The sequence below is a fragment of the Dama dama genome, chromosome 12, assembly GCF_033118175.1.
Source record: "Dama dama isolate Ldn47 chromosome 12, ASM3311817v1, whole genome shotgun sequence".
NCBI lineage: Eukaryota > Metazoa > Chordata > Mammalia > Artiodactyla > Cervidae > Dama > Dama dama.
The window spans coordinates 54,215,948-54,226,184 of record NC_083692.1 but is presented as its reverse complement, the minus strand read 5'-3'; the positions used below and the strand labels follow the sequence as shown (position 1 = coordinate 54,226,184).

General features: G+C 46.3%; 1 protein-coding gene across 1 annotated transcript; it reads left to right on the top strand.

Moving 5' to 3' along the window:
* Positions 1-2,360: 2,360 nt before the first annotated feature.
* Positions 2,361-3,859, top strand: LOC133067234 (C2 calcium-dependent domain-containing protein 4A). Its single transcript, XM_061158397.1, has 2 exons — positions 2,361-2,504; positions 2,689-3,859. Exon 2 carries the CDS (start codon positions 2,729-2,731, stop codon positions 3,821-3,823), a length of 1,095 nt encoding a protein of 364 aa, XP_061014380.1. The 5' UTR covers positions 2,361-2,504; positions 2,689-2,728; the 3' UTR covers positions 3,824-3,859.
* The last annotated feature ends 6,378 nt before the right edge of the window (positions 3,860-10,237 follow it).

The following is a 10,237-nucleotide window of genomic DNA, read 5'->3' as shown; positions in this document are numbered from 1 at the left end:
TTAATTGTCCTGTATCTTAGGTCTCTTCTGTAGAATATTGATCTATGGAAAACTAATTATTTTGTGTTTATAGATGTGCTTATGTTTTTCCATGAACATGGCTGTATTGGTAGCATAATTTCTCAAATCTCATGTCCTGCTTTTAGTGGATTTACTCACTGACAGAAGTTCTGTGTGTTCATGTCACAAAGACCTTCAGGAGAGGGAAAGCCATTTTCACTGAGGTTTCATTGGAAGTGAGCTGGCTCCTGGGCAGGATATCATGCAAGTGTGCTATGCTTAGAGAAGGCCATTCACCCAAGAATTTGCAGACTGGCCTGAAGAATCAATAGGAAAGATGCAGTCGGAGACCTCTGGGAATTCTTTTGCTTGCAAGTTTGACTTCAGCAGGTCTGGTTACTACTCTGTGGCTGCATATTGATTCATGCTTGCCCTTTCAAAAAACAGAACAACAGTGATCACTTTTAAAAGAAAGTATTAACTATTCATTTATGGAAAACATTCACTTTCCTTACCTTTAAAAATTTGGAAATAATGGTACTTAATCCAAAGCAAAGATAATGGAAACTACTTAGGAGACTGAGTTGCTTTAAGAATGAAAATTCTGGATGTTAAGTGCAATACAAAACATGCACCCAATCTCTGACATATAGTGAACTCAGTGAATGAAACTGAGCTGAGTGGATGAATGGAAGGAGAAAGGAAAGAGAAGGAAGAAATTAGCAAAACGCTAGGATTTACAATACATGGGCTGCGATTCATAATTTGACTGATGAGCCTCAGTTTCTTATATCATAAACAGAAGCAATGTCCACCGCACTGGTTTGTTGTGAGAAAGAAATTGAACAAAGCAGAGAGAGATGTGGTTAAAAGCACATGACAGTCATAAGACCAGATCAAGCTAAATACAACACAATATAATTCATCAAATATTTACTGAGCACTTATTATTTGCCCGGCACTGTATGTCCAGGCACTGAAAGTGGAGGAGATGAATAAGACAGCTAGGCTTGTCGCTTAGAGAGGTCTGCTTTGGGATGGAGGCAGACGCAGGTTCCAGACAGTAGTCCTTCTCTTTATTTTACATATACTGATAGTAGGTCCCACAGACTCCTCTCTGGTTGTCTTACCACGGTCCTTGCCCTCAAGAAACTCCCTAGTTTAGTAGAGAAGGCAAACTTGTCAACCAAAAATTCCACAGCAGGCTGCTGAATGCAGCAGTGGTGGTACATTGAATGCCCATGAAGGGAATAAGGAGACATGGAGAACTGTAGCGAAGGAGTAGAGCAGAGGATTCTGAACAGGTTGATGTCTGGCTAAAGTAAAACAAAAGGAGTTCTTTATAGAGGAAAAAAAAAAAAAAAAAAGCAGAGAAGGGCATTTCAGATAACAGGAAGTATCACGTGCAAAAGCAAACTGACAGGAAATTGCTGGTTCCAGCTTCTGCCATTAATTAGTTCTGTGGAACCCTTTACAGGATTTCATCAAGTCCCACTGGACTTCCAGTTTTCTCATCTTAGAAAATGAAGGTTGGGAATGAGGCAACGTGGATTTTTTTGTAAGATGCTTTCTAACTGGATACCTTCATGATGGAGCAGAGAGAACAGGGCAGCTTTGAAATATCGTGTCATGTTTAGGGCCTGAGCCAAAAACCCATCATTTGTGACAATCGAGATGATAGGCAGGGACTTCCCTAGTGATTCAGTGGCTAAGATTGCATTCCCAGCGCTTGGGACCCGGGGTTCCAACCCTGATCAGGGGACTAGATCCCACATGCCGAAACCAAGACAAACAAACAAATAAATATTTAAGTTGACAGGCAGAGCTGGTAGTCATTCAGAGATTTTTGCATACTTTAATTCACCCACTCCACCAACATATATGGCATTGACTGAGGCAGTCAATGATACTCTTTAAGAAGGCCAAGGTCTAGCAGAGGGAGACAAAAGCATAAATAAGTACACGAGTACCATGGGAACTATACTGGTCTACAGACTGCAGGTTCATGGGGGCAGTAAAACAGAAGCCCCTAGTGCGTGTAGTTCACATGCCGGGTTGGGGGTGGGATTTAGCTCCCAGCTAAAAAGAACTTCTTGCTTCCTTATCCTTCACCTTTTCCGAGAAGCCGCCAACATTTTCAGCTGCCAATTCTTCCTGGCAGCCGACCCGGGCGTCCTCCCTCCACCGGCCTTTCGCAGGCCGGTGCGAGAGGTTCCCTGCACGCAGAGCGGATGCAGGCCCCAGGGCTGAGCAGAAGGGGGCTGGCTCTCGCCACAGCTTCGCTCCCACGCGAACCCCAGCGGCTCTGGCGAGAAGGGGCCGCCGGAAGGGCGAGCCGCCCGGCGGCTCCAGGGGTTGGACTCCTGACCAGCTGGGCGGGACTCAGGCTGCAATATAAGGGGGAGCGCCCCTGTCCCGGCTACAGTGCTGAAGCTGGAGCGTCAGCAGGCACCAGAAGGCAACTTGAAACTCACGAACCAGAGGAACTGAAAAAGACGCAGCAGGTCTGATTTCTCCTTCTTTGTTTAATTAGTACCAATGAATGGAAGGCGGGTGGTTTTGTGGGCGCGCGCGAGCTCGCCGGGACTGGCAGGGGATTGTTGGAGCGTTGGTACCCCCGAGGACCCTGGATAGGTGTCCAGCCACTCTCGAGAGGCCCCCAAACTCATTCGCTTCTCTCCCCCGCAGGAGCGCTTCTTCCCGCCACTCCCAGCCCCAGCCTCGGAAGATGGGGCTCCTCGGGAAACTCCGCGCCTCGGCGGCGGGCAGCGCGCCTCTGGAGCCTGCCTTCTCCAATGTGCTCACCCCGAACCGCATCCCCGAGTTCTTCATCCCGCCGCGGCTGCCCACCCCCTATGCTCCCGAGTCCTCGCCCTCGGCCGCCGCGCTGCCCCGGAGGTGCGCTGCTGAGCCGGACCTTTGGCTTCGAGGAGCCGACGACGGCGCGGGGCGCACGGACTGGGACCCGCGTTCGCAGGCCGCACTCTCACTGCCGCACCTGCCCCGGGCGCGCACCGCCTACGGCTTCTGCGCGCTGCTCGAGAGCCCGCACACCCGCCGCAAGGAGTCGCTCTTCCTCGGGGACCCGGGCGCCGCCGCGCTCCCGCCCGCCCCCCGTCCCCGGGCCCACACCTACGGGGGCGGCGGCGGAGACGCTCCCATGGCGCCCGGGGCGAGAGCGCCCATTGCGACCCCCAAAGCCCACGGCGGCCCCAGCCCATCCCTGGACACGTTCGCCCCGCCGCCCCGCTGCCGCCGTCTCCTACGCGCCCCGGAGGGGCTGCTGCGCCGAGCATTGCGGGCCGGGAGGAGCCGAGGCCTGACCCGCGCCCGCTCCGTCTCCAGCGGGGACGGGGAAGATGATGACGAGGACGAACGCCGCGCCAGCTCCGAGTCCCCGACGCGGGCCCCCGTCACATCCCTTTCGCCGCATCGCGACCCGCGTCCCGAGCGCCTGGAGGCCGAGGGCACCGTGACTCTGGGCCGCGCCGGGGGCGCCCTGCGCCTGGCCGCCGAATACAATCGGGCCAGCGGGCGCCTCCGCGTCCGGTTGGTCCGTGCTGAGGGCCCGGCTGGAGGGGCCGCCGAGCCCCGCGCCCCCGTAGGCTGCAGAGTCAGCTTCGTCCTGAAGCCGCGGGGCGCCGTGGTCCGGCGGAGTCGCAGGGCCGTCTTGGAGCAGGACTTGTGCCTGGACGGGCTCTCGGAGGACGAGGTGCGCCGCCTGGCCGTGCGCGTCAAGGCCGAGAACCGGGGCCGCGGGCTGGAGCGGGGCCGCCTGCTGGGCCAGGGCGAACTGCTGCTGGGCCCCCTCCTGCTCCTCTGAGGGCGCGCTCTGCCGCGGGGCCTCTCGGACACTGATAGCCCCTTTGTACAAAATAAATGTTATTTATTTATTTTTCTAATCATGTTCTTGCTTTGTTGCCGTTTTAATTCTTAGATGTCTGGATTTGTCATCGTTTATTGGTAGGGAAGGATAAAATTATGACTCCCTCTTCTAGTCAAAACACTGAATCCTTTTTTCCAGGCTTTTTTTTTTTTTTTTTTTCCATAAAAGATTGGCTTGTGGCTGGACGAAAGGAAAAAGAACCACACTCTATCTGCGTTGTTTTGTCATTCCCAATTTATTAATATAGCAGTACCAAACAACTTACGGGTTTTTAAAAAAATGTGATTCCTTCAGAATCATGCCCAATGCCAAGATGCACATAGACAGTTCTCCATGTTTGGTGTGGTGTGGGTTCATGTTCTCATTCGTGCACACACACCTCAGGGTGGGAACCTTCTGTCACACGGATACCTTGGTGAGAAAAGAATTCCTTTCCCATGAAGAAAGAACAGGATCTTTTTGAAAGTGGAGTCTTCAATAATGGGTGAGGAAGAAGAAAAGAGAGGAAGCCAAGGAGCTTCCAGTGGGTGGTATGTGGGCAGTAGAAACTCCTGGCCTCCCCTTCTGCCTTCTCCAGAAGGAGCCCTGGGAAATTGGGCTATTTCAGAAGGGAAGTCATTCCTATCTCTGTAAACAAGGTGATATTTGTGGCTTTATTTCTACCTAGCTATATGTATGGTGCTCTGTCATTTCAGTCCTGTCTCTCTGAGACCCCATGGACTGTAGCCCACCAGGTTCCTCTGTCCATGGAATTTTCCAGGAAAGAATACTGGAGTGGGTTGCCATTTCCTACTCCAGGGGATCTTGCCAGCCCAGGGATCAAGTGTGTCTTGCAGGCAGAGTCTTTACTGTTGAGCCACTGGGAAAGCCCTGTATATAGTAATTAATCCTATTGGATTTCCCAGATGAGTTGAAATGTAAACTGCCAGGTTTTTGAAAACAGGGTTCTAAGAGGGGGTTTCTTAATCCAACTTATTTTCATTTGTTGATTCAACAAATGGACCTGAGTCCACTGAAGACTGATTATACCCAAAAGGGTATGCCCTTGACTACAGGCATCTGTGGTATGATGGAGAGCAAGAGGAAGTTGGGGGTGATGTAGATTCCAATCTTTTATCTGCTGCTTGTCACTTGTCTGTACTATGGCAAATCAGTTCATCTCCTGGAAATCAGTGAAAGGGGGAGTTAATACCTACCTCACCGGGTTTTGTGGCGATATGCCTTAACATCCAAATAACCCTTAAATACATCTGAAATATGCTAGCATCCCTGAAAAGAGTTGAACTGTACTAGTGAACAGGTGCTCAATGATGTTCCATAAAATGAACTCCTTCATTTACTCTCCTTTCTTTCTAATTGTTTCTCCCTGATCCTGGAGTGGAAGCTAGCAGAATGAATAGCCTCCTGAGACTGAGGATTTAGGGCAGCCCAGGTGGGGTTATAGAACTGTTAAGCATCCCCATGGTGAATTTCCCCAGAAGCAGTAGTTTGCACTCACGCTTCATCAAAACACACTTCAACATTGTTATTACCAAAATGAAGTTCTGGGTACTGATTTGCTTAGAATAAATAGATAAAAATCCTGGATTTTAAGCATAATTTCAAAGTTGACAAATCAGCCCTTAGAAATCAGCTAATCAAATGACTTCTGAAACTGATAATATACCACAGAAGTGACAAAGCCAGAAGGTCCAAACCCAGTGACTAGCTGGGCTCAGACAAGGGCCAAGATGTCCTCCTGACTTCTGTAGAGGACTGACCTACCCTTTGTTTTTTTCCTTCAGCAATTAGATGTTGAGTTCTTACTCTGAGTAAGAATGGTACCAAGTTCAGGGGACAAAGCTATAAACAAGGCAAAGTTCCTGTTCTCCCAGGAGTTAATTTTTGTGAGGGTACCAAACCAAAGCCAAATTTTGTTATTATAGTTTGAGATGACTATCATGAAGATAGTAAATTATGGAGGATGATAGAGATCCTGTTGGCTGGGGAGGTGGCAAGTGGGACGTTCTCAGAGACAGAGTGGTCAGAAAAGTCTTAAGACCTGAGGAAGGAATCATCCACAAGAGAAATCTGACCTATCCAAATAACTGCTTAATATGGACATGTGACTCATCAACACCTCCAAACCAGAATTCTTGATTTTCTCCTCCCAAATCTCTTCCTCCCCCGATTTTTCTTATCTCACTAAATGGCACCATCCTTCTTTCTTTCACTCAGACTAGAAACCTGGAATCAGCTTTAACTTCTCTCTCACACATACTCCACTTTTCTCAGATGTAAATGTCACCTCCTTAGAGCATCCTCCACTGGCCTTCATATTTTTAAAAAGCATCATTGTCGCTGGCACTGCTTTATTCTTCTCCATAGCACTTATCACTACTTATATTATAGACTTATTAGTTTTTGTTTATTTTTTTTCCACTAGAATGTATGCTTTATAAAGACAGATTTGTTTATTTATTCAGTGCTCTATTTCCAGTGCCTAGAAAAGAGTCTGACATACAGTAGATACTCAACAAGTATTGATTGAGTGTTGAATGAATAGAGGAAGAGATGGAATAAATAGAGGAGAGTAGAGGACCTAGGACCAAGTATTGAGACAGTCCAACATTTGGAAATATAGAGGAGGTAATGTCAGTGTAGAGGATAGAGAAGCAGCAGCCAATGAGGTAGGGGAGAGGCCAGGGTAGCATGGAGTCCTGGAAGGCAAGACAGGAATGTATTCCAAGAAGAAGAGGGTATTCAGCTCATTTACATCCTGCTGGAAAGTCTAGAGAAATGAAAACAGAGAAATGCCTATTGACATTGGGAAGGTGAAGGTCAGTGGTGAACTTGACAGGGGAAAGTCCAAGAGAATAGTGACGTTAGGAATCAAACTAGAATGGATTAAAACATGAATGGAAGGAGAGAGTGTACAGACAAAGTTTTGTACAAGGAAAGGAGAGAAAAAGAGTTGTAACAGGAAGAGAATACAGAGTCAAAGGATAATAATTGCTTTAAAAAATTTTTTAAAGATTTTTTTCATGTGGGCCATTTTTAAAGTCTTTATTGAATTTGTTACAATATTGCTTCTGTCTTATATGTTTTGGGTTTTTTGGCCTGAAGGCATGTGGGATCTTAGCTCCCTGACCAGGAATTGAACCTACATCCCCTGCATTGGAAGATGAACTGTTAACCACTGGACCACCAGGGAAGTCCCACATTTTGTTTTAATCTGAAATAATCCAACACATGTTTGCAATTTCCGGGATGGAGGGAGATATTGATAATGAAGAGAAAGAAAACCGGCAATAATTATGGAAGTACAGTCTTATAAACGCAAGAGAGGGTCCAGAACACCAGTGGTTAGAAACAGGGTAAAGAACACACGTTCCTGGTGCATCTCTTGTTCCATAGCTCCGTTCTGCCATCCACGCATCATTCCATCCTGGGGCAGCTCACACTTGCAGTCTGAGGATGCTGGGACTACCCTCTGATTTCTCATCAGAGACCAGGCTGGACAGAAGGCCTTGCTTCTACACACATTCCCGTAAGACTAAGAATGAATTTCCCTGGAAAACCCCAGCGAACTTCTCCACATGTTTTATTGGCACAAATTGGATCTGTCGCTGAGTGTGAGGTCAGTGTCTACTGAGGCCCATGCTTCTTCCTATTAGGAAATAAGACAGGAAATGATGGGGAGTATTAAAAGAAACCAAAAGCCTGATGCTGGAAAGACTTCGCTTCAAATCTCGGCTCTGCTGCCAACTAATTGTTTGATCTTGGGGTAAATGTTTAACTTCTTTGAATTGAGGTTTTTGTCTTTTCTAAAATACTGAGTGTGAAGACGTGTGTGTGTGCTCAGTCACGTCCAGCTCTTTTGCGACCCCATGGACTATAGCCTGCCAGGCTTCTCTGTCCATGGCATTTTCCAGGCAAGAATACTGGAGTGGGTTACCATTTCCTCCTCCAGGGGATCTTCCTGACCTGGGGATGGAACCCTCATCTCCTGGATCTACTGTGTGAAGATGGCCAGGGTTAAAATAGAGAATTCCATTTCATCCCAGGAAGCTTTGCATTAGCAGAGGAAGGGGCCCTTCTGTTTTCAAATATATTGTGAACACCCTTCTTTAGCGCTTGCTGATGAGTATCATTTTGCTGAATGGTTTTATGTTCACCTATGGTTCTAGTCTTAAGTCTGTACAAAGGGCAGGCTACTGGGAACCTGTCTGGGTGGCTGCACTAAGTGACATAAACACGAAGAATTGCATCTTTCCATTCCACTGGTTGTGCCCTTCAGACTCCATCTGCCGTGTTCCCAAGAGAGGAACAACAGCTTCGCTGATGTGTGCTTCTCAAACCCAGCCATTACCATGAGGAGGTTTCATCGTTTGTGAACAGCAAGTCCTTGATAAATATCCCCAGTGGTCAGACACTGTTTGTCTTGATATAGAAAATCCAAACTTTATTTTACTTGGCAAAAAGAACAGGATTTATTTTGCAGATTGCTAACACTTTTTAAAAAAGAAGCAGTGTCTCCCGTCTTCACCTGTCTGTCAGGAAACAGTGCCTCGTTTGTCAGAACTGCCCTCACAATGCTCAGGATCCTTCCCTCTTCCTCCTCCTGGTCACCGTGGCTAGAACCACCCTCTTTCCTGCACTTAGGCTGCTCTGCATTGCCTCTTCACCATCATCAAACTTTTAATTTTTATTTTGAAATACTTTTAGGTTTATAGAACAGTTGCAAAAGCGGTACTAAAAATTCCTGTATACCCTTCACCCACCCAAATTCTCCAAGTGATAACATTTTCCATATTTTTATGATTATCATTATTTATTTATAATCTCTTCTATGTATCCATCTGTCTGTCTTTTTTTATTTTTCCTGAAAGATTTCAGAATAAGTTGTGTACACGTGCCATTTTACCCCTCAAAGCTACTTTAAGGGCATAATATGCTGAGAGCGAGAAGGCCCCTACTCACCCCTCTGTGTACAGAACCCCTGCTCTAATTTGTTGTGTTTTTGGCCACGTCCCACAGCATGTGGGATCATAGTTCCCAAGCCAAGGATTGAACCCTCACCCTCTGTATTGGAAGTCTGAGTCTTAACCACTGCACCATCAGGGAAGTTCACCTCTGACCTTTCCTGAGAGCCTCTGACATCTGGACCAATGACGGGCACCAATGACAGTGCTAATAGCTCTGTTGGTAAAACTTAATTTCCCGCTTTTAAGATGAAAACATAAATAAGTATATTGATATCTTCTTCTCTGAAATGGATTATCTTTCCCCTAGGGTGCATAGAATCCATAGAATCTAATCCTCTAGATTGTTAATTGTCAAGGAGATCAAGTACTCATTAGGAAGATGAATCTACTTATTCCCTGAAAGAAATTGCTTTGATCCTTAATAGAGAAATCAAAGAATTCTAATACTAACAGAGGAATTCATAGAGAATGAGCAGAGAGTGTAAATGTTAGACTTCTTGAGGCTAGTAAATTGCCAACATCCATTGAATCATAGAAGAAAGCAAGAGAATTCCAGGAAAATATCTACTTTTGCTTTATTGACTATACTAAAGCCCTTGACTGTGTGGATCACAACAAACTGTGGAAAATTCTTAAAGAGATGGGGATATCAGACCACCTTACCTGCCTCCTGTGAAACCTATATGCAGGTCAAGAAGCAATAGTTAGAACTAGACATGAAACAACAGACTGGTTCCAAATTAGGAAAGGAGTTAGTCAAAGCTGTGTATTGTCATCCTGCTTATTTAACTTATATGCAGAGTACATCATGAGAAACGCTGGGCTGGATGAAGCACAAGCTGGAATCAAGAATATCAATAACCTCAGATATGCAGATGACACCACTGTTATGGCAGAGAGCAAAGAGGAACTAAAGAGCCTCTTTATCAAAGTGAAAGAGGAAAGTGAAAAAACTGGCTTAAAACTCAACATTCAAAAAATGAAGATCATGGCTCCTGGTCCTATCACTTCATGGCAAATAGATGGGGAAACAATGGAAACAGTGAGAGACTTTATTTTCTTGGGCTCCAAAATCACTGCAGATGGTGACTGCAGTCACGAAATTAAAAGACACTGCTCCTTGGAAGAAAAGCTATGACAAACCTAAACAGAGTATTAAAAAGCGGAGACATTATTTTGCCAACAAAGATCCACCTAGTCAAAGCTATGGTTTTTCCAGTAGTCTCGTATGGATGTGAGAGTTGGACCATAAAGAAAGCTGAGCACCAAAGAATTGATGCTTTTGAGCTGTGGTGTTGAAGAAGACTCTTGAGAATCCCTTGGACTGCAAGGAGATCAAACCAGTCAATCCTAAAGGAAATCAATCCTGCATATCCATTGGAAG

What these genes read in the sequence shown, in the direction of transcription:
- LOC133067234 (XM_061158397.1), top strand. Translation starts at nt 2,729, where the DNA reads ATGGGGCTCCTCGGGAAACTCCGCGCCTCGGCGGCGGGCAGCGCGCCT.